Source organism: Lissotriton vulgaris, chromosome 1_2, assembly GCF_964263255.1.
Source record: "Lissotriton vulgaris chromosome 1_2, aLisVul1.2, whole genome shotgun sequence".
Taxonomy (NCBI): domain Eukaryota; kingdom Metazoa; phylum Chordata; class Amphibia; order Caudata; family Salamandridae; genus Lissotriton; species Lissotriton vulgaris.
Window position 1 is genome coordinate 121,880,788 of NC_141686.1, and position 24,325 is coordinate 121,905,112.

The 24,325-nt window shown below is 47.2% G+C and overlaps 1 protein-coding gene across 1 annotated transcript in view; it reads right to left on the reverse strand.

Annotated features, from left to right (window-relative positions):
* LOC147734664 (uncharacterized) overlaps positions 1 to 24,325 on the reverse strand; it is a 5,992,067-nt gene that overhangs the window by 3,391,172 nt on the left and 2,576,570 nt on the right. The window contains exon 15 of the mRNA XM_086952471.1: positions 18,604 to 18,722. Coding sequence (XP_086808597.1) covers positions 18,604 to 18,722 — 119 coding nt within the window. The remainder of the gene's footprint in view (positions 1 to 18,603; positions 18,723 to 24,325) is intronic.

The window sequence follows — 24,325 nt, forward strand, 5'->3', positions numbered from 1 at the left end:
TTCGCTACCGGATGCTTGAATACTATGGCACCTTACCCCTTGCGACTTTGAGCACGGCTTTTGGATTATCGTTTCGATTTTCCTATTTCACATGTGTCCAGCCTGTGTTTCATTGCCTGAGCTGCGATTTCGACTGGGCCATTGATTTGTGTCTCTGCTTGACGACTTCTCCTGACGTCGATTTTGATCAGCTGATGAGCCCCGTAGTTGCTCACGAGTTGGTTTGTTCTGGCGAAAGGGTTATGGCCGTGGCAGCGATGCATGGACTAATGGGTCAGTGGGACGTACCCGCAGCGGCGCATGACTTTCTGACACATAGCGTTCTCGAGAACCCACTGAGTTGTCCTCTGATGTTGCTAGAGGATTCGGTGCTGGAGGAGCACGTATGTTCTTTCCCATTGCTTAATTGGATGGCTGAACTGTTTTCGGATGATGACAGTGATTTCATGTTAGAAGCTGTAGCTACCTATTTTGCATATTCAATCGACACATGAGTGACTTTGAAGACTTTCATTATTATGGCACATGACTTTTTAGTAATTCTGAATGGTGCCTTTTTTATTACGAACATTCGACTTTCATATGTTCTAGGCCAATGAACTGGTAGTTGGCCTTAAGTTCGAATTTTTTATATTTTTGTGTGGCCACTATAGGCATTCATACATATTTTTGTTATTAAAAACTTATATATATTTACATACATTTAGCTTGGCTCAATATTGTTGAACTCTGCTTTCATGTTTTGCCTCTCATAAAGTATTGGCTTATATTTTCTCCCTTTTTTAACAGTCCTCGGATCATTGGGGGGGGGTGTCATATGGTTACTGTGTTTCTATATATTGTGTTAAGTTAGCATGAGTTTATTAAGTGTTTAAACAACATATTTTCCTCCGACTTCAGTTTGCACACAACACCTAATTGTTATTGTAGCTTTCAACCTAGACGAAAGATGTGATTTATTTGAGAATAATATGTTATTGCTCTGATATCAGTCGTGCTTGGTACAACTGTCTGCACACTGAGAACTGCACCCTCTAAGAATAACCTAACACAAGGTTGCTGAAAGCCTGATCCTCGCACCACATTAGACATAACACAAATAATGTTGCTGCCAACATTGGGCTCTACGCGGGTTTAAGATAGAGTTACAGGGAATGAATCAACACACTTGATGCTTCGCATGCAGAGAGCTGGTAGCTGTTGATGTGATCTGCTCCTACTGACCATTAGAGGTATGGGCCCGCCCTGCTAAAAACCCAAATGAGACCTTCTTAGATATAATATAATATGCTAAATAGGGTGCGCGAAATATAGGTGATACAAACTTTATGTAGATTTTGCATTATATTATGCTATCACCATTCGCTTACTATAGTTTAGTGACTATGCTGTTAACTCTAGTTTTTATAATATGTATGTTGATATTATATAAGATACTGCGTTTGAGAACATTGCATTGAGAAATAAATATTTCAAACTTGCACGTGTTCTTTGACTCCCAGTTTTTGTTTGAAATGATTATATAACGAAAGAGTGTTCATGTGTTCCACGATACCTGAGGTACCCTAAGTTCATGTTCTGGATTGTCTAAGTCATTGGGAGTTTGTTATTACCAATGAGACACTGTAGCTAGCTAGGTAAGAGGATTTCTGATACTAAGGTGAGTTTTGGGTCACCCTAACTCACCCAGGTTCTAGATCTCTGTGCACAGTTCTGTGGGAGAACGGAAACCCTGCTACTTCCATAGAGGTGTCAGGCAGGACATCAAGTGTCTCCCTGTGTACCTGTGCTATTGTAGATATATTAGCCCGATCACTTATAACATCACTGTTTCCCAATACAGTGTTCCCCGGTGGGGGCCAAACCTCATCAATTAACAATGGTGGACTTACAAGGCCCTTCTTTCATTATTGATTTGGTTCACCTTTTTAACCAAAAAGTTATCCATAGTGCCCAAACCAGAAGCAGGCTTATCTATTTTAGATTTAGACATTACGCAAACTTATCCTTACACAATAAGAAATGTATGTAAAGAAAAGGAAAGTAGCAATTCAAAGCACTTTACACATTTAGATAAACATTAAACACATAGCACCAAAGTCTCACATGAGTCAAGCAGATATTGCTCAAGTCCAGACCAGGGTCTGTGGCCCAGCCCAGTCTCTTCAGGCCTCTGAGGGCCACAGAGGGCCCGCCCTTTCCCGGGCTTAGCCCGGCACCGCCCGCGCGTGTCCCGCGATGCAGGAGAAGGATGTTACCTATAAGGAAGTGACGATGTACAGGAATTTATTTTTATATAGCACAAATCACAGAGCGGTTTCTAAGCGCTTGCTTAGGGAACCCGTCCTGGTATTCCCCTGTGGGATAACCCCGGCAAGTTATCCGCAAGGTGAAAGCCAGGCATCCTGCCGCAAGGGGCCGTTGTGGAGATTAAGCAAGCTAATGCCCAGAGTCGCAGAGTGTGAACCCGTGAATCGAGTAGGCACCGGAGCGAGAATTGTCGAGACCATGGACATTTTTTTTTTTGTTTAGGACTCAAGACCCTGCCGAGCCGGGAATTGAACCCTGGTCCCGAGCTGACCTCTGCTTCTAGGTCTGGCTCCTCTAACCAGTGAGCCACACTTCTCCACTAGGAGAGGGGCGGAGCCTCAGTCGCGGTGTTGGCCTGCGGTCTCCTGGGCCTCAGTGCTCCACCAAGATGGTTTCTGCGTCCCCCCAGGCGTGGCGCCTAGCTTCTCAGGAGAAACGTCTCCCGCGAAGCGGGAGGCGCATCTAGCTTCTCAAGAGAAGCGTCTCCCGCGGAGTGGGAGGCGCAAGCAGTTTTTAAAGCCCCAGCAAAAAGGGGGCGGAGCCTCAGTCGCGGTGTTGGCCCTGCGGTATCCTGGGCCTCAGTGCTCCACCAAGATGGTTTCTGCGTCCCCCAAGCGTAGCGCCTAGCTTCTCAGGCGAAGTGTCTCCCCATTGTTGCAGTCCATTTGCTTACAGCACTACGCACTTGGAGAAATTACTGAATTTACCAACGGTACTAGTCTTACTAGGACCCAATGTATTCCTTCTTAACTTGTTTTAATACAAAATTTTTATGAGATTTATGTTAATAAATCTATTTACAGTATTGATATAATTGCTTGTGTATTTTATTCATATTCGTGGATGTGCCGTCCTTTTATTATGTAAATTAAATCAAATAAAAGTAATTTTGTATTCATCCATTCATTCGCTAGGGTACCTAGGTGCAACACACCACTATACCTAGTGTGCCATGTCTTTAGTTGGAGAAGCCAATGGGTCCCAATCTTTTAGATACAGTGGTCTTAAGTTCCACGAACGTGAGATCATGACTGCATCAAGTAAGTTAAAGTCAGGTAGCAACCCTAACACTAAGCAACTCTTAGAACTTCTGAAGGATGACCTCCAGATTCCTGATGGGTTAGAAAGCAGGACACTGTAGGTGGGGTAGCTCTTGAAGATGGGTTAGGAGTGGTTCACCCCAGTGACACTAATCCTGAGCATGACCAGGAAGAGTCTGATGACTCCTCACTTGTGAACTATGATCCTCCTGGGAATAGAACAGATAGTACAGAGGGAGGCCCTAGTGGTAGGCCCCCCTTTATTTGTCCCGAGATGGTGCAAAGAGTACAGGGGAGTTCTAAATCCCCCACTGTCAATTCCAGTACCTCTAAAAATTCCATAGGTACCTTCATCTCTAGTATGAGGGAGGACTCCCTAGAGAGGGAATACCACTTAATCAAGCTTGAGGAATCCAAGCTCAGAATCACGCAAGAGCAGCTGGTTCTTGATAACAAAGCCTTGGAAAGACAAGGACGAATTTGGGACTAGACTCCCATGATGGCAGCACTAGTGTATGGTCAAGAAGCAATCTTTTCATGCAAGGAACCTGAGCAGGAAAGCCCCTTCTTAAAGGAGGGGGATTGTTAGAACTGGCTATTTCTGGTTGGCTAAGGCTGACGCCAAAGCTAAACAGAAACCACCATTCTAGTCAGGGCAAGGGACTCACACGTCAAGATAACCCCTGCTCACCCCTTTGGTAGCTTGGCACGAGCAGACAGGCTTATCCCGGAGGCAATGTGTAAAGCATTTGTACACGCACGCAACAGCAACAACATCCTAGGCACACCACAAAAGGAACTCCACACAAGGTTATATAAAAATAACTTTTGTATTGTCAAAACACATCAGATAGTAAGCACACAATATACATTGTGCCAACTGGCACGGGCAATATTCACAAGGGATTATTTACACAGGACAGGGCCACGTGGGCCACTGTCAGAATCAGCACTTAGTAGAAAATAGCACTTCTAGAACATAGAATGTAGGATATAAAATCACTGTAGCACAAATTAGCAAATATAGCACACAACCAGTAACCACTGGTAACCGGTAAGTACCACCTACGCAACCCTAACCACCTTAGGAGAATGTCACGCAGGGAACCAGGACCTCACTAGGACCACCTATACTAGAAAGAACAACCACCTAAGTATCACAATACAATTAGGGGTATAAGCAAGAACACATTACACATGATGCATCACAACATTCAGAGGTGTAGGGAAGGAAAACACATGATGCATAAAACATACATTCAGCGGTGTAAGAACAAGGCACATGATGCATCAACAACACATTCTGAGGTGCAGGGAAGGAAAACACATGATGCATAAACCAATACATTCAGAGCTGTAAGAACAAGGAAGACACATGATGCATAAAACATTCAGAGGTGCCAGACCACAACTCAATAGCGCCAAAAACACATGATGCCTAAAAACATTCAGAGGTGTAAGATCAAGGTGCGTAATCATATTAAATGCATTACATTTCCTAGCACCACATCACATTGCGCAAAACTCACATTAGGCGATTACCATCACATAGATAATCACATTGCGCCTAAATAAAATCACATACCAGCCCCCATCTAATAAAGGGACGAAAGAGCCCTGTGTCCAGAATGTCAGGGCGCGCTGCCAATGCAGCGCCAGTCAGGGGTGCGCCACCGGCGCAAAACCTAAACGTTGCAGGTGCCCACTACTTGCTGGGCACCTGGGAACAATCACAAGACCATAAACGGTGCAGGAATCAAAACTGCAACTTGGTCCTCACTGACCCTAGAACAGAACTGTGCCCAATCGTTGGAGCCACACAGGCTCTGACACAACACTGCGCAGAATGTTGGAGCCACACAGGCTCTGAAAACACTTGTGTCCCCCAAGAGCCTCACTGGGCTCTAAACATCATGTGGGCGGTGAGCCCCTCTGGACTCTAAAACAATAATGTGCCCCCCTAGAGCCTCTGTGGCTCTCAAAACAACTGGGGGAGGACACGAGCCACAGGGACCATTGACAGAACGTTGGGGCGGCCCACTGCCATCTGGGTCCGCCCTGAATATACCCCTGCCGTGGCGGAGCTCACAAGCTCCTAAAATCATCATGCCCCAAATGTTGGAGCGGTCCGCTGCCAAGTGGGGCCGCACTTTGCCGTCACTGTGCCTGGAACAGGCACCTACAGTAGCCCACATAGAGCCCCCCAGCCCTTCTACTCACCGGGCTGTTCTTCTCCTGGCGGGGGCTCCTCCGGGCAAAGGCGCTTCTTCTGTGGGGCTTCCGGTGAGCAGTGTGGAGGGGCAGGCAGTGGCATTGCGCCTCCCGCCCCCCCCTCGCAGAACGAAAGGCTGCACGTCTTCTCCCGCGGCTCCCTCCAGCACATGGGAGCCCCGACGACCAGCCGCCATGCTCCTCCTCTTCTCTCGGGGCTCCCTCCACACACGGGAGTTATGTTATGTTATATGCTGTTTTATATAGCGCACGGCGACTCAAAAAGAGTGTCCCGCCGCTTTTATTGAGAACCTGTAGCAGAGTGAACACAACACAGTAATATAAAAACAGATCAAGGAAACAGAAAAACAGGGTAGGTAGGCTAAAGGGCAAAAAGCCAGGTTTTAAGGCCCTTCCTAAAGGTAAGCAAACTAGTGGCACCACGCAACACCAAGGGCAGAGTATTCCACAGCTGTGGCGCCAGCAGGGTAAAGGAGCGGCCTCCGATGCGAGCCTTTTTTACCCGCGGGACCACCGCAAGAAACAGAGATTCAGATCTTAAAGATCGAGCCGGGCGGTAAAAGGCAAGTCTCCTCTGGAGATACTTTGCTCCCACAGCATGAAGAGCCTTGTAGGCCAAGGTCAAGGCCTTGAAAGCTATCCGCTTCCGGATAGGCAGCCAATGAAGCGACTGCAGAAGGCCAGCAGCACTGGCTCGCCTATTTAGGCCATAAATGGCCCTCGCGGCCGAGTTCTGGACGACTTGCAGCCGCTGCAATAGGTATTCCGGTAGGCCCAAATAAAGGACGTTGGAATAATCTAGTCTTGAGCCAATCATGGCCTGCACTGTCATCTTCCTGCGCTCCTTCGAAAGTAGAGGCAAGAGCTTCCGGAGCATCTTGAGGAGGCCAAAACATGTTCCCGTTAAACCAAGGATCTGAGATATAAACGTCAGACCCTTGTCCATCTTGATCCCCAAGTTTTTAGCCAGCTGGGACGAACAAGACGGAGGGAACATATCAGCAGGCCACCATGCCTGCCAATCCGGATCCGATGGACAGCCGAAGAAGAGTACCTCAGATTTATCTGAGTTGCACTTGAGGCTGTTCAGCTGGAACCATTTAAAAACAGCCCAAGGCACTCCTGGATACTCTCTCCATCAAAATCCCCTCCTTTCTTACACGAAAAGAGGAGCTGGGTGTCATCGGCGTAAGATACGATCTGGGCCCCTAAAGACTCCGCCAATGCCGCCAAAGGGGTCATAAAGATGTTAAAAAGAGTCGGGCTCAACACAGAACCCTGCGGAACTCCGACTCCCAGAGGCGGCATCACGGCCGAGCTGGATGAAGCCCAGACCGTTTGTCGACGGCCAGCCAAAAATGATCTAAACCAGCTGAGCACCGTACCCCTCAGACCGATCTCATGAAGTCTGGCGAGAAGACCCTCATGGGGGACGGTGTCAAAGGCCGCCGCCAGGTCCAACATGACAAGCATGGCTTTGCCCCCCCGAGTCAAGTACCTCTTTTATGGCTTCAGACACCTCCAAGAGCACCGTCTCGGTGCTTAGGTTGGGGCGGAAGCCAGATTGAGTAGCGTGCAGTATATTATGGGATTCTAAAAAATTAGATAGCACCATATGCACATGCTTCTCCAGAATCTTCGTAAACGCGGGGAGGAGAGAAATAGGCCTGTAGTTGGCTAGGACTTCCGGATCGAGACCAGGCTTCTTAAGCAAAGGAATGACCATTGCCTGCTTCCAGGCCTGCGGGACCACTCCCTGACTAAACGAGAGGTTCAAGAGTGGGTTCGCCAGCGGATTTATGACTTCCGCCATTTTTGCCAGGAATTTGGCCGGTCATGGGTCAAGAGGCGACCCAGATTTGAGATTGCCCATAAGTGCCAATGAGGCAGGAACTGAGATAGATGGAAAACGGCCATAACTGAACCCAAAGGGGCCGGTAGGACTGATCCATCTACGGGACTGGATGAAACTGCAGTCACCAGCAGAGGAAAAGAGTCTTGGATCAGTTTTATCTTTTTGGTAAAGAAATTTGCCAGATCGGAAGCCCAGGACTCCGAAGGGGAGTCCCGTAACAGGCCACACTTCCTCTTCTTTTCCCGGGGCTCCCTCAGCACACGGGAGCCCCGCAACAGCCCACACTTCTTCTTCCTCGGGCCGGCCGGCGTGACTTCCTGCCAGATTGCAGGCCCCGCCCCCGTCCCGGCGGAAGATGCCTGACTTCCGGTTTCGCGGAGGGCCGCGGCGGTGATTTAAAGGGCAGAAAGGAGGGATGGGCCCCCTCGGTATTAAAATAAAACATACCAGCGAGGTGGGCACTCGCAGAGGGGCCTATAAACGGGAGAATACCCGTGCTATAAAAATAAAGTGCACACAAAGCACTCGGGGGCACACAAAGGGCAGGAGTGCTTCCCACACGGGATAACCACAGCGCTCTGCCAGAAATCAGGATAAAAGCGCCCACGAGGCGCTGGGGAGCCCAGAAATCACCAAAACTCCCCAGAAAGGACCCCCACAGCAAGGAGGGTCCCAGCAGCTGCAGGGCATTACAGGACAAGGCTTCTAGGGCAAGTGAAGTCTCCCAGCCATCCGAAGGCCAGGCAAAAAGGGCCCCCAGGAAGAAGTCCTCCAGCAGTCCATCAGGTATCTAGGGGCTGGGCAGGGCCCCGGGAGGCAAGCCTTCCCCTGAGCCCAAGCAGCAGCACGCCCCTGGCAGGATTCAAGTTGAGAACAAGAACATTTTGTAAGGGGACACAGCCCCTTTTTATACAGAGAAATCCTTTGTCTAGCAGGGTGCAGGCAGTGTGAGAACCAGCTAGAACTGGTTATAGGGAACTCCTTTCACAGGCCAGGCTAGGGACATCAGACGCACCACAGGGGGTGGAGCCAGCATTGTTCGGAGAAAACCCGGCCCCATTCACTCCCAGGTGCAATCTCCTCCCACCACTCTAGTTGCAGATGCAGTCATTCAACCAAGGGCAGACTCAGACAACCTCCTGGGGGGACCCCAGCCCCTGTCATCCTCAAGCCAGACAGTCAATCCACAAGCAGGCCCAGGCATCCTCCTGGAGCCAGGTTCCAGCCAATCACACGCCAGGCACAAATTACACAAATATGCCAACTTCTAGAAGTTTGAAGTCAAAGTGTGCTACAAGGGGCTTGTTTATGAAGATAGTAAATCTTAGTTGTGAGTAGTACACATGTAACACACTCAAATGTATCAACAGGATATCACATTTAGTAATTAGCTGGAATTAATCAATGGAAGGAAAAAAGAGAGCACACAGAGAAAATATATTATATTCTGAATTTTTTTTGTATTTAGTAATGAAACAACAAAATTGGGGAGACAAATACAGAAAGATAAATCAAGCAGCAATCATGAACAGAGATATAAATCATAATAACTCTACAGTTCACTACTGAAACATCAACTCCTGGTGAATATAACAGACAACCAAAAATAATTAATAGAAAATGGTCGTATGTTCGTGCCAACGCAACGTTTCTGGAGATGATGGAAGTGTGACACTTCCATCATCTCCAGAAACGTTGCGTTTCATTACTAAATAAAAAAAAAATTCATAATATAATATATTTTCTCTGTGTGCCCTCTTTCTGGATTCCATTGATTAATTCCAGCTAATTACTAAATGTGATATCCTGTTGATACATTTGAGTGTGTTACATGTGTACTACTCACAACTAAGATTTACTATCTTCATAAACAAGCCCCTTGTAGCACACTTTGACTTCCAATATCTAGTGCCCAAGCCTACAAGGGTTTATTGGGTTTCCCCTGCCTATAACACAACTTCTAGAAGTGGCACTTCTACACTAGACACAATCATGCCGCATACATCATTACGCAGCATTCAATCTCACGAGTTCGCACATACCAAACTTGACCCTGCACTCCCCCGGAACTACCATGGTCATACATATTCCCCATGCATTCCTATGGGAGGGCAGGTCACTCACCACACATACACAGAGAGCTCACGCACTTTACACTGTACCACAGTGAAAAAGTGTGCAGAGGCCTAAAATCACCAACACCAGGTCACAGAAACAGGCTAGGAAAAAGCAAAATGTTTCGGGGGTGAACCTGCCAAAAGGGCCAGGTCCAACAGGGATGATATCCATATATGGATCACTGCCTTAGAGAGGGCCTGTAAAGCACAGAAGGTCCCTCAAGGGAAGTTGGCAGCTATCCTGTGGTTTCTCATTTGATAACGAAGGCGGAGACAAAGAGGAAGCTGTTGACAACCATGCAGTCTCAAAGAAAGCCCTCATAGAAGGGTTTAGTTTAACCACTGAGCAATACAAGGTTAAATTCAGGGACACACAGAAGGCACACAAGCAAGACTGGGTTGACTTTATAGACAGTTCTATTAAGGTTCTGAAGCCTAACTTGTTGGTAGTAATGTGCATAACTATGAGGGATCTTACAATCTGTTAATGAGGTAGCACATCCTTACTAACTTTCCAAATCCGCATCTGCACTAGTACCTGGTAGACTATGATCTGACCTCTCCCCAAGTATTGGGAAAGAAGGCAGTCACATTGGTCTGCACCAGGGTGAAGCAGAAAAACAATGGTGGAGGAGGTGACCAGAAGAAGCAAGATTCTTCTAAGGCCCAAAAAAAATGTGGGGAGAAAGGTAAAGACAAAAGGACTCTTAACAAGGTCCCCAAATATCTTCCCCTGAGGATTGGTCCCAAAACTTCTCTTCCTCTGACAAGAGACCTTCGTGTTACCTGTGTAAGGAAAAAGTCAACAGAGAAAGAGTTGCCAATTACTCCGTAGCTCACAACAAATAACCTTCTACTACTGCCCCAAAGGTAACTAGCACACCTACCACCAGTACAAGTAGTAGTAGTGTCCCCAAGGGATTAGTAGAGTTAACTGTGGGTTCGGCAGTGGGTTTAGGCCTAGTCAGATAACCCACTCAGGCTTTCCTTGTCTGCGGCAGAGGCATGGCACTTGGAACTTTACTAGTAAGTCCCCCTAACCTGGGCAAGAACACGCAACAACCTCTGAATAATGGTGAGAAATCTGTGGCATAGAGGGGGGACACAGGAGCCAGTGTTACTATGGTGACAGAGAAACTTGTATCTCCTGACCAAATCACACTTGGGCAAATCTACAGAGTGACCTATGCAAGCAATGTCAGGACTGATCATTCCTTGGCAGTTGTACATCTCAGCTGGGGAGGGGTAACTGGCCCTAAAAGAGTTGTGGTTTCCCGGACCTACCTGTGGACTGACTGCTGGGCAATGATTTCGATTATTCATTCTGGTCTGAAATGGAGTTCAGGACCCATACAGAGATGATGGGAATCTCTGACAGTACATTTGCTGTTACTAGGGCTCAGGCAACACAGTTAGGCACTGAGGAAGCTCTGGATCCTGGGAAAATGGACCAGCTAACTAGAGAAGGAGCAGGAAGGGAAGTATTTATCCTCCTCCCAGACTCCCAGCGAGGATCACTCTCCCAAGGGAGATGATACTAGCACCCGAGAAGGAACTGCCCTAGATGAACTTGAGCCTGACACAGCAGAGTTCTTAGGGGAGGGGGCCCTTCCAGGGCAGACTTGATTCTGGAGCAGAAATCCAGCCCCTCGCTTGAACTCTCAGACAGAAAGCTGCTGCTGAGGAAGCAGGGGATTCCAGTGGGTCCTATAGGATCTACTGGAAAGATGGGCTTCTGTTCTCTGAGAGTAAAGACCCCAAGCCTGGGTCACCAGGAGGATGGTTATACCTCAGAAGTTCAGGGGTTTTCTTATGTTCCTTTCACATGACTTTCTTCTTGCAGAATATCTGGGGCAAAGCAAGACTTGGGACAAGCTTGTCCTCCTTTTCATTGGCCCCACATGTATGAAGATACCAAGGAGTTTTGTCGCTCCTATGTCACTTGCCAAGCCAGTGGTAAGGCAGGTAGAACTACAAAGGCCCCATTAATCCCACTTCCACTGGTTGTGGTTCCCTTTGAGAGGGTAGAGATAGACATTGTTGGTCCATTAAACCCTCCAACAACATCTGGACACAGTTACATCCTAGTGGTGGTAGACCACGTCACTAGGTATCCGTAGTCTATTCCACTTAGGACCACTACAGCTCCTGTGGTGTCTAGGGCCCTTCTTGGGTGTCTTTTCCAGAGTGGGATTTTCTATGTTATTGTTATGTTATGTTATTAGTTTGTATGAGCGCGACAGCTGCCCCAGCAAAGAGGCGTCCCGGCGCTAGCGATCAATAAAGGTGGTATAGATGGAGCGGGCCAAACAGGTCACGAAGCCTTAAGAAGAGGAGAACAGGAAGGTCTTCACAGCTTTACGAAAGGGCAGCAGATTCTCAATACCGCGGATGGCAACCGGAAGGGAATTCCAGAGCCTGGCTCCCAGCACCTGAAAAGAGCGTCCACCCATACGACAGAGCCTGCTCCTAGGGACAATTGCAAGGTGCTGACCAAGGGAGCGTAGATTGCGTTGTGGACATAAGGAACCAAAAGAGGGCGCAAAATGGCCGGGCTCTGAAGCTTGAGAATTTTGAATGCCAGACAAAGTGCCTTAAATTTAATACGAGATTCCATTGGGAGCCAGTGCAATTTTTTAATCGTAGTTCTGGCAGAGCATCTCCGGGGAAGACCAACCAGGGTCCTTGCAGCCGAGTTCTGAACTCTCTGAAAACGGGCTACTTCAGTTTTGTTGGCACCTAACAGTAAAACACTGGCATAGTCTAAGCGTGACAAGATGATAGCTTGAACCACAAGCTGACGCATAGCGGGTTCAAAGAAGCCCAAGATGGGGCGGAGGCTCCGTAACAGGCCTACACAAGTCGCAGCCACTCTCTTGGTGTGGGTCTGGAGGCCCAGTGAGGAATCCATCCAGACACCCAAGTTTTTCACTGAAGCCTTAGGAACAGGCATCAGACCCAAAGAGGGAGGCCACCAGTGCTCGTTCCACAAGGCCGTATTCTTCCCCAACAGCAGAATCTCCGTTTACCGGCATTCAGCAGGAGACAGTTGTTGGTCATCCAGTGAGCAACTGCAGCTATTCCGTCCCTAAATCTTATAGCAGCGACAGATGGACTCTCAGAGAGTGTGACGACCAGCTGAGTATCATCAGCATACAATACCAGCGTCAAGCCCCACTCTCTGGCAATCGCTGCAAGTGGCTGCACATAGAGATTAAAAAGGGACGGGCTAAGTGCTGAGCCCTGGGGGACACCCTGACCGATATGGTGAGACTTGGACAGGAAAGGAGGGGCAGTAACCCGAAAAGATCTATCCTAAAGGAATGACCGGAACCATTCTAGGGCACGACCCCTGATACCAAATTCCTCCAGGCGGCAGAGCAGGATCCCGTGCGACACCGTGTCAAAGGCAGCGCTGAGATCAAGCAGGATCAGCGCTGCACTCTGACCGGCGTCAAGGATCTCTCGGAGGTATTCGGTAGTAGCCAACAATGCAGATTCTGTGCTGTGGCCCGATCTGAACCCATTTTGAGATGGGTCCAGGATGTCATTTTGGTGCACAAATTGTTCAAGCACAGAGTTGGCATGGGCTTCAGCGAGTTTAGCCACCCAAGGGAGAAGGGATATTGGCCTAAAATTCTCCGGTTTGGATGGATCTAGCATCGGTTTTTTTATAATCGGGGAGACCCAAGCCTGTTTCCAAGCATCAGGAACTGTTGCCGTGGAAAAGGACAGGTTAAGAAGAGATCTAAGGGGTAACAGAAAAAAAATTCAGGGAATCAACAAATTGGGCAGGCCGCATAGGATCTGCCGGGCTCCCAGTTTTAACTCTTTTGCAGATCTAACGAGTTCTTGTCAGAGAGAGGTACAAACTTTAAGTCTAGCTACATAAATGCAAAGTGGAAAGAGTGTGGTGTAAACAACATGTTTACCACACCCTACCATCCATAGTGCAGTGGGCTTGTTGAAAGGTTCAACAAGACCCTAAAGGGTATTATGATGGGACTCCCACAAATTCACAGACTAAAATGGGATGCCCTACTACCCTGCCTTTTTTTGCCTACAGAGAGGTTACTCAGAAGGGAGTGTGCTACAGCCCATTTTAACTTTTGTTTGGACATCCAGTTAGGGGGCCATTGTGTTGGGTTAAGGAGGGTTGTGAGCAACCTCTCAAACCTCCTAAACAGGAAATTGTGGACTATGTCCTTGGCCTGGGTTCACATATGGCTGAGTACATAAAGAAGGCCTGCATAAACTTTGAGGCCAGCCAGGAGCTTTAGAAAGATTGGCATAACCAAAAGGCAGTACTGACTGTTTACCAGTCAGGACAGAAAGTGTGGGTGATAGAGCGTGGAGCCCAAGCAACTCTCCAAGACAAGTGGAGTGGACCCCAAACTACCCTTGAGAAAAAAGGTGAGGTCGCCTACTCAGTGGACCTAGGTACTCCTGGATATCCTCACGGACGAGCGTGGAGCCCAAGCAACTCTCCAAGACAAGTGGAGTGGACACCAAACTACCCTTGAGAAAAAAGGTGAGGTCGCCTACTCAGTGGACCTAGGTACTCCTGGATATCCTCACGGAGTTCCTAATGTGAACAGCCAAAAACCTTTTATTGACAGGCCTGGCATGTGCTTGCTCATGGCAACTGATAAGGGACAGAAAGAAAAGAGTGGCCCTCTCCCTGATATCCTCTCTCAGGGCCCTGTTGATGGGTCAGCTGATGGAGTAGCCTTGTAGTACAAAAGGGGGTGGTGATGGAAGGAGCATCTGAATCAATCAAACACTCACACCCAGTCAAAAGATCTGGGTTTAATCCATCACCGTTCTTTAGCCCACTCTGCCACCCCAATTCAGACATGGCTATATGCAAATCAGTCTGACCCTGTGGCTCATGGGAACAGTCCAGCCCGAACTGCCAAGCCATGTCTTCCCTGGACCAGAAACAAGCTTCCGAGGACCGGTTTCTGGCATTCCAGTCGCCTTGTAAGGCAGCCTCACTGGCCAGCAGCAAGCTGATTGTAGGCAAGTCCTCAATCAGTTCCCAAACGTGTTCTCACTGACTCCCAGTCAAACTAACTGGTGTATCCATTAAGTGGACACAGGTAACAGTCCGTCTGTCAAGAGTAAAATCAACAGACAACCTGACCATGTCAGTGATTGCATCAGGACTGAGGTCCAAAAGATGCTGGAGTTGAGGGTCATTGAACCTTCGGATAACCCTTGGGCTAGTCCTGTAGTCCTTGTGCCAAACCTTCACACCCAAGATTGTAAGAGAGATAGAGGTGAGGTTTTATTCGGACTATAGTGGTGTTAATGCAGTCACTAGGACTCATCCAATTCCCAGTGTAGATACACTGATTGATACTCTGGCCTCAGCCAAGTATCCCAGTACATTTGACCTGAAAGCTGGATGCTGGCATATCATACTCGCTGAGGATGCCAACCCCAAAACAGCATTTTCAACCCCTAGTGTGCATTATCAATTTATTGTAATGCCTTTTGGGTTGAAGAATGTACCTGCCATTTTTCAGAGGTTGGTGTCAAAACTTTTCACAGGTCTGGAAGCCTATAGTGCAGCATATCTAGATGATATTGCTGTCTTTAGTTCTACCTGGGAGGATCGCCTGGTCCACCTAAGGAATGTTCTAGAGTCCCTGCAAAAGGCAGGTCTCACTATAAAGGCCACAAAGTGCCAGATAGGGCAGAGCAGGATTGTGTACTTGGGCCACCTGGTAGGTAGAGGCCAGCTTCAACCATTTTAGAGCAAACTCCAGACCACAATGGTTTGGGTTGCTCCCGCTACCCAGACTCATGTCAGAGTTTTCGTGGACCTGACTGGGTACTACAGGAGGTTTGTAAAGGGGTATGGGCCCATAGTGACTCCCTTTAATGATCTCACATCAACAAAGAATGCCTAGGGTAGTTCAGTGGGCAGTTAGCTATTAGAAGGCATCAAGGGCCAGATGTAGGTAAATCATATTTACCGACTCTGAAATACCGAATTTTACCGATTCGGTATTTCATAGTCAGTAAATATGAAGGGGGGAGATGTATGTATTTCCAGATGTAGAAATACCGAATCGTTTGAATTCGGTATTTACCGATTCGGTAATTACCGAATCGGTATTCCCTATTGATTCCTATGGGCTGTGAAGCCCATAGGAATGAATGGGAAATACCGATTCGGTAATTACCGAATTGGTAAATACTGACTTTTGCAATGGTGCAGGGGGTGTCACTTTGACACCCTCTGGCACCCCAAAAATAGGCATGTGCGCCATGTGGCACACAGACATGCCCTAAGGGCATGTCTGTCTGTCACATGGCTAGGTGTGCATGCACACAAGTGCCTGCACACCTGAATTCGGTATTTTAACACCCAATTGGATTGGGTGTTAAAATACCGAATTTGTAGGGCCTTTGGGACTCAGAAGAGTCCCACCTACATCTGAGATTTACCGAATCGGTAAAAATACCGATTCGGTATTTTACAGAATCGGTAAATTTACCGAATCGGTAAATTTACTGATTCTGTAAAATAATGCCCCTGCACACCATTTCTGTAATACCGGTCGGTAAGGGCCGAAAATACCGATTTTCGTCCGTTACCCACCGACCTACATCTGGCCCTTGATGACCTGAAGCAGTCCCCGTGCACTGCTCCTATCCTGCAAAGTCCTGATTACTCCAAAACCTTCATTGTCCAGACAGAAAAAGAATGTTGTTATTGTATCTTGTTATTCAAAACCTATACAACACTACAAAACGAATATCATTAATGTTAATCTACAATACAAAACTAGCATACACAATTCTTTTAAATTATATAAAATTGTACAGAATGATATAAAATATCACTATCCATTAGATGCCTCCAGGCTGTTACAACATTTGCTGGTTTTCTGAAGCTAAATGTTCATTATATACACTATTTACTTTTTCCACTTTTACTTGGGCCACCTGGTAGGTAGAGGCCAGCTTCAACCATTTTAGAGCAAACTCCAGACCACAATGGTTTGGGTTGCTCCCGCTACCCAGACTCATGTCAGAGTTTTCGTGGACCTGACTGGGTACTACAGGAGGTTTGTAAAGGGGTATGGGCCCATAGTGACTCCCTTTAATGATCTCACATCAACAAAGAATGCCTATGGTAGTTCAGTGGGCAGTTAGCTATTAGAAGGCATCAAGGGCCAGATGTAGGTAAATCATATTTACCGACTCTGAAATACCGAATTTTACCGATTCGGTATTTCATAGTCGGTAAATATGAAGGTGGGAGATGTATGTATTTCCAGATGTAGAAATACCGAATCGTTTGAATTCGGTATTTACCGATTCGGTAATTACCGAATCGGTATTCCCTATTGATTCCTATGGGCTGTGAAGCCCATAGGAATGAATGGGAAATACCGATTCGGTAATTACCGAATTGGTAAATACCGACTTTTGCAATGGTGCAGGGGGTGTCACTTTGACACCCTCTGGCACCCCAAAAATAGGCATGTGCGCCATGTGGCACACAGACATGCCCTAAGGGCATGTCTGTCTGTCACATGGCTAGGTGTGCATGCACACAAGTGCCTGCACACCTGAATTCGGTATTTTAACACCCAATTGGATTGGGTGTTAAAATACCGAATTTGTAGGGCCTTTGGGACTCAGAAGAGTCCCACCTACATCTGAGATTTACCGAATCGGTAAAAATACCGATTCGGTATTTTACAGAATCGGTAAATTTACCGAATCGGTAAATTTACTGATTCTGTAAAATAATGCCCCTACATACCATTTCTGTAATACCGGTCGGTAAGGGCCGAAAATACCGATTTTCGTCCGTTACCCACCGACCTACATCTGGCCCTTGATGACCTGAAGCAGTCCCCGTGCACTGCTCCTATCCTGCAAAGTCCTGATTACTCCAAAACCTTCATTGTCCAGACAGAAAAAGAATGTTGTTATTGTATCTTGTTATTCAAAACCTATACAACACTACAAAACGAATATCATTAATGTTAATCTACAATACAAAACTAGCATACGCAATTCTTTTAAATTATATAAAATTGTACAGAATGATATAAAATATCACTATCCATTAGATGCCTCCAGGCTGTTACAACATTTGCTGGTTTTCTGAAGCTAAATGTTCATTATATACACTATTTACTTTTTCTTAACATTCATAGTCACAAATTTGATGCAAACAACTCTAAAACCAACACATTTTTAAAACCATTAGTAATTCATTTTTGCCAGAGCTAGCGGTGTTATCTCCTTTGGCTTTTATTTTCCCCATCACTTTTCACGAAGCCTAAAATCATAAGATAGGAGCTTTTTATGCCCTCTTCTTAAAATAATAAACAAGCTATAATGAGCCATAGTCCTTATAACCTCTATCATGCTAAGCCAGAGGGAATTACTTTCAAGGCCAATTTATACATAGAAACAGGATTAAGGAAAGGAAGAGGAAAGGAAAGAAAAGACAGTGAAATCAATAAATAATGTCACTACTAAGGAGACACAAATAATAACTCCCACTTGTGTACCACTGGAAAGGGTCCTTCTCCAGAGGTACTTCCATCTACCTGATATACAAATTTGTTTGTAAATGCATAGTATGTACTATTGTATGTGGGTAATAAAAGTACTGGAGCTTTTTAGAAATGTATCAAATGTTGTTGCTGCGTGCCGGCAAATTGAGATTGCTAACCTAAACAAAATCCCTTTAGTAGGCCTTGGACTGCTCTGCTTCTGTAGCCTGATAGAGGTAAGTGCAACAAGGGGGTACGTAGTCAATAAAAAAAAAATGCTGATTTATTGCTGTGAAGAACTCACATCCTACGTAAATAATAAACCAGTTTTACCGTTGATACCGCTAATCGTGATAACACGATAACAATGAAGTTCTTACAATCGAGAAATTTATCTGAATACTTTCATATGACTATGCCATTTTTTGAAACGAGAACACAAGTACAGAAATGTATTAAAGAGAGAAAACAGATAAAGGAAATCAACTTTACAATTGGAAAAATAATTAAAAACTCACATGTGATTAAAAATGCTGAGGAAGATGCCAAACACCATGTGTATTATCCCCAGTATGACAGACATCTTCATCTTATACGAGTTCAGAAAATTCAGCTTGTTAGTTGCAACATTCCAGATCTTGGTAAAGGATACAAAATGAATCAAAGACAAAAGGTTTGCTTCAATTAGAACATATAAAACAAGAACGTACTCCCATTTATCAACATTACAGTAAGTATAACACAACTAGCTGCATTATAGTAGAAACTAAGAGCCTCCTTACGATGGCTGTGGGACCACCACCGTTAGGCCGTTGGTGGCGGTCCCACCGCCATCGGACCCTGCAGGACCGCCCCCACATTATGATGGTGAGCGGGTGTAGGGCAGGCGTAAAGACAGCCAGCCACGTATTCGATGGGCTCAAGGAGCCCATCAGACGGTCTGCATTCCCTAAATTGGTGGCAGTGCCTGTGTTCAGGCACCGTTGTGGGGATTACAATGTCCCTTTTCGCTGGCTGTTTCATGGCAGTTAACCCACCATGAAAAGGCTGGTGGACTTTCGGGGGGCCCCTTCCCCCCTGGCCCTCTAGCAGCCCCCTACATATCCCAGCGATGTGGCAGGCACCATATAGTGCCTGCCACATAGTGCAGGGATATGTCAGATGAGTTTTTTTGTATTGCTGCGTGTGTTGCAGCCTGCAGCACACACCACAATAGAAATGATACACATTATGACCACCGGACCTCTGACTCCTAGTCAGGTGATCCTGCTTCCACATAAGTGTCTGCCCAACATCATAATCAGGCCCTAAATCCAACGTGTGTAACGTGTGTCTAGTAAAAACAAAGGGGCAGATTTATGATGAGTGACGCAACTCTCCCGCAACGCAGAGTTGCGTCAAAAGTCTTGCGCCGCCGCTGCGACGACGCAAGTCAATGGGGAAGCGCCAAATTAATGAGTGAATGCAGCGTGTCGCAACTTGGCAATGTGCGTCAGACGACGTGACGTACGTGCCGCAAAACTGCCGCAAGTCAGCCTGACGCAACGTAAGGAAAAGTCACGTAAGGTCTTTTGCGACACGCAACGCCATTGCGGCGCCGGCGCAACACTGTAAAGTGCAGGATGCGTGAAAAGGCTGCAGGATAAGTGACGCAAATTGCTCTTGCGATAGCTGTGGACCACAGAAGACAAACACAAATGGAAGAAGCACATACCAGCAGCCAGGACCCCCAGGAAAATCTTGCAAGCAGAAGCCCAGAGGCACAGGCTGACGCCAAACGGAAAAGGAAGTCAAATTTCAGCCATGAGGAAAATGAAATCCTGGTGGCAGAGGTCACCAAGTACCAGCATCAGCTGTTTATAAATTCAAAGTTGACCCATGGCAAAAAAGAGGCAATATGGAGGCAAATTGTACTGAAAATAAACAGTGTAGCACAGGCCAAGAGGACTGTCATTGACTGCAAAAAAAGGTGGCATGATTGTAAGCGCCGCACAAAAGAAAAACTTGTGGCAAACCGCAAGGCAGCCTTTCTAACTGGAGGAGGCAGGCCAGCAGACCAGGAGGACCTTGATGAACTAGAGGAGCAAGTGGCAAAAGTCATACCAGAAGAAATAGTGCTAGGAATTGCCGGTCAGGACAGTGCCGCAAGAGAAATGACAGAACACACAACAGGTAAGTACAAATAAGTGTGCATATCCCTGTGACGGGTGATGGTGTCAATTGCAGCTATAAATGTTCTCAGTCCCACGATAGTTCAAGTATTATTTTAAACAATGACAATGACTACAATAGTCAGTCACACAAATTCATATCTGCATATGTAAATGAGAATTAATTAATGTCATTTCATTGTTATCGTAGCGCTTACTGCGTGACTGCTCATTGGCTGTGTTTTTATTTGCCCATTGCTGCCTTCAATTCATTGTGCCTGATAACATTGTTTGCATAGTGCTTCACTGCAAGACTGGTCTTCATTAATTATTGATCTGTGCACTGCTTGCTTTGCCTACTACTATTTATTTTGTGCCTGATTGTGCTGGTGACACTGTCCATTTAATAGTGATTTTCAGGTTGCCCTACAATCTTGTCCTGTTTCAGTTTTTGCTTGCTGCTATTTAGTTGTATGTTTGTTGTGCCTCCCAGCCCGGCTCTCCAACCCGCTCCCGCATCCCAGCTGCTCCTCGCTTGCTATGCCCCCCTCCAGCATCCACTTATGTCACAACAGCCTACGCGCAGGGTACACGCGCAGTGGAAGCGCCCTATGTGTGCTGAAGGTGTGCCAAAGGTAAGCCTGTCTACACCCGTCTGCACCTCAACTGTGCCCAGCGCCAGACCCCCTGTCCCCTCTAAAACCCACTCCACCTGCATCACGTATGATGCTGCTATCCTCTCTGCATGGAACTCCGGCCGTCTCCCAGACAGCTACCAAGCTACACCAGGACTCACCCATGGACCCTTCACCTGCCACTCCTGCAAGTTGAACAGCATCAGGACCCACACCAAATCCTCACACTTCAAACTGAGCTCCATAACTGACCACCTGAAGTGTATCATGCTGAACACCTGCTCAGTTCAGACACATGCAACTGAACTTTGGAACCTACTCAACACCACATTGCCAGACATTGCATTTTTTACAGAAACCTGGATGAACGGACCTCAGTGCCCAACATGACCATAGCCATCACAAACGGCTACAAAATCATCCAAAAGGACCGCATCAACCAAACAGTCCCTGTACAGCATACCTTAGGTATCCAGAGCATAGGTGTACCCAAGGCCAACCCGGGGCTGCAGCATGTATTATGACACCCCTGGCTGGCCATCCAAATCTGACACAACTGGCTGCACGACAGCTGGGGCAAGGTGGTGTAAACACCATTTGCTATAGATATAGTATTCCTATATCTAACCCTAAAATGGACACATGTATTCCTATCAGTCACTCCTATGGCAGGCCTTAACAATCCTGAAGGCAGAGTGCTTGGAATTATGTGAGATGGTGCTCTGGCATGAGCTGAGCCCGTTTGCAGCTTGCGGAACCAAGTCCTAATAGCTGTTCCATAATAACGCGTACCATATACTCTTAAGTGCATTATAATCCTCGCGGTTATTTGGCAACCTTAATATCGCTGTATCAAAGCATGTCGAGTAAGGTGTCATACGATTTGGAATACTAACCCCTCGCCAATTCTGGCGACGGGGTTAGCATTCCACCCTTCTAGAGGGACACGACATGTATGTAACTGTGAACCCCGGTTAAAGTTAACTCGAGCCTCAGCATCACAAAATGGATGCTGCCACCACAGACACAAGTCTGACCTCCTGCTTCTGGGAGTCCTTCCAGCAAGGAGAGCTTGGACAAAGGGTTTCCTGTCAGGGGCGGTGCTAGCACCATTCCAGACAGGGTTTTGTGTATCCCAGGTAGGCAGGGCTGAGAGGAAGGTGACTGCAAGTGGCACCCTGGTGCTCACTGTGCATATGCCGGCTTGAACCAGTTCCAGGGGCACACCAGCCCCTGAGCTGGGGAAAGTCCGGACAAGGGAGAGGGATGTAACCACCCCCCTCCTGGTCCCACCCATGGACAGGACCTAGTCGCGTGCCAGCCCCTTTTCTGAGAATAAAGGTAGGAGCAAGCCCCCTTCCCAAATTAGATAATTCTGAATCTTGACTACTTTTCACGAAAGGACTCTTGACTATTTCTGAAGACTCTACCTTGTGGCTAAGGAGTAGTCACTCTGCACCAGCGGGCACCATCTAAGCGCTTGCGGTTTGCTGCACGTCCATCCTCCGGATCAAGACTGACCAGCTTGAAGAGACCCGGATTCCCTGGCATCTCTGACCTCTACCTGCATCATTAGCCCAGCTGAGATTCGTGGGTGTGACGAGACCTGAAGGGACCGGCCATCTTCAAAACTGCACAACGCTTAACCAGCATGACCGCCGAGGGATCCTCGAGTGAGTGCTTTGGGGTTTGAGAAGCCCTAACCCTGAGCAGCTCCAGCACCGAAGCCCAGCCCCCCAGCATCCACGAGATCTGCCTGGGGCCCTTCTGCTCTTTGCTGCTCACCGCGTTGTCCGGTCACTTGCCTGCTGACTAGTGGCCCTCCTGACGACGAACCACGACGATTACACCGTTGGTCTGGTTGCTCCAGACTGGCCCTTGCTCCCATCCAAGAGAGGAGCACCCCGGACCCTCCTGGTCTACTCCAGACGCCATCTTGACTCCACCGCGTGGGCTTGACTTTGCTAAGGTTTGTTGCCCCAATCCTGGGTCCAGCATCGCCGACAGCAGACACCTTCGTGGGACAGCTCGCACCTCCAGCCTGGTCGCGGACAACGCCTCCGGGTCCGAGGGACAGCAGAGTCCAGCGTGGCCTACTCACCTGGTCGAGGTGACTTCATACGGTGCCATCCTGGTGCCCACCTAATCACTGGCTAGTGATTAAGAACTGAGTCCCCTCTGCTTTCAGGTCATCTCCATCATCGATCCAGGCTTGGATCACTCCGAACATCATCACTGGTCGCCTGCCAGCAACTTCTTCTTTCAGGCTCCATAGACTGTAACGAGGATTCCCGACGTCTTTTGAACCCTATGCAGCCGCAGCCCCTGGGCTAGGTAACCTGAGCATTTCGGTGCTCCAACGTAGGTTCACTATCTAAGTGTCCAGATCCTTTTTCGTTTTCAGCCTATCTAGTCGTATTCGTCCGATAACATTAACTTTACGAATACTAGCATCCATAGACTTTTTCCCGCGTGAGAGTGCACACTCTGCACCCGATCTCCCTAGGCCTCCTGCTCCTAACCTTAGGGTTCAGTAGTGTAGTCCTAGCGATCCTGAAGCCTCTGGATCTTGTTACTTACCTGCTAGTATTTCGCATTCCACTTTTAGTGTATATGGTTTTTCGTGCCCCTCGGGCATTTGTGTAAATTGTGCAACTTAAAGTATTTTCTTAAGAGTTTTGTTGTGTGCTTAGCTCCCTGACTCATAAAGAGATCAGGGTAGACTTGTTATAAATAAATATTCTTTTATTTTCATAACAACTTGTGTGGTGTCCTTTCACTTGGTGTTCAAGGGGTATATGTGATGGTATAACAGCTAGCTTAACACGCCCTCTAGAGTTTAGCCTAAATACTGCTCTTGTCCATGCTACTAGGATAGCTGGTCTATAAGGTTGACTTGCAACCAATCATCAATAAGGGTTGTTTGGAATGATACACAGTGATCACTAGAATAGTGAGCACTACATATCAGGCCAACTTCTCACATTGGTGAGCAGCGGTTGGGATTTGAGCTTGCTGTTGTTTTACCACACGTATCCTAAGAATATCATTTGAAAGATCACATAAGTACCAAGGTACATATCACCGAGCTTAGAATACTCTGAGTTCTACTGAACCAGCTGTTGTAGTTTAACAGGGCTTAGCACACCCTGACTACAACTCTTAGCAAGGGATCAGTAGGCAAACAAATAGTGTAGGTAAGTGCACCACTTACACCTCACTAGAAAAGCATGTCTGACAAAGGAGAGAACACAGAAGCTCCCCTTTGGTCAGTTGACCCTCCACAGGTTATGTTAAGATATGCAGCTCCTAGCTTCCAGGAGATGTACAAGTGTGTACCTCCAGGAAGCTAAAACAGGGTTCTAACCCTACCATCCCATTTCTGATAGGTCTCTTAGAGACTTATGATGCAAGGAGGGCTTCTAACAAAGGCCCTTCTAATCCAGATGGGAATA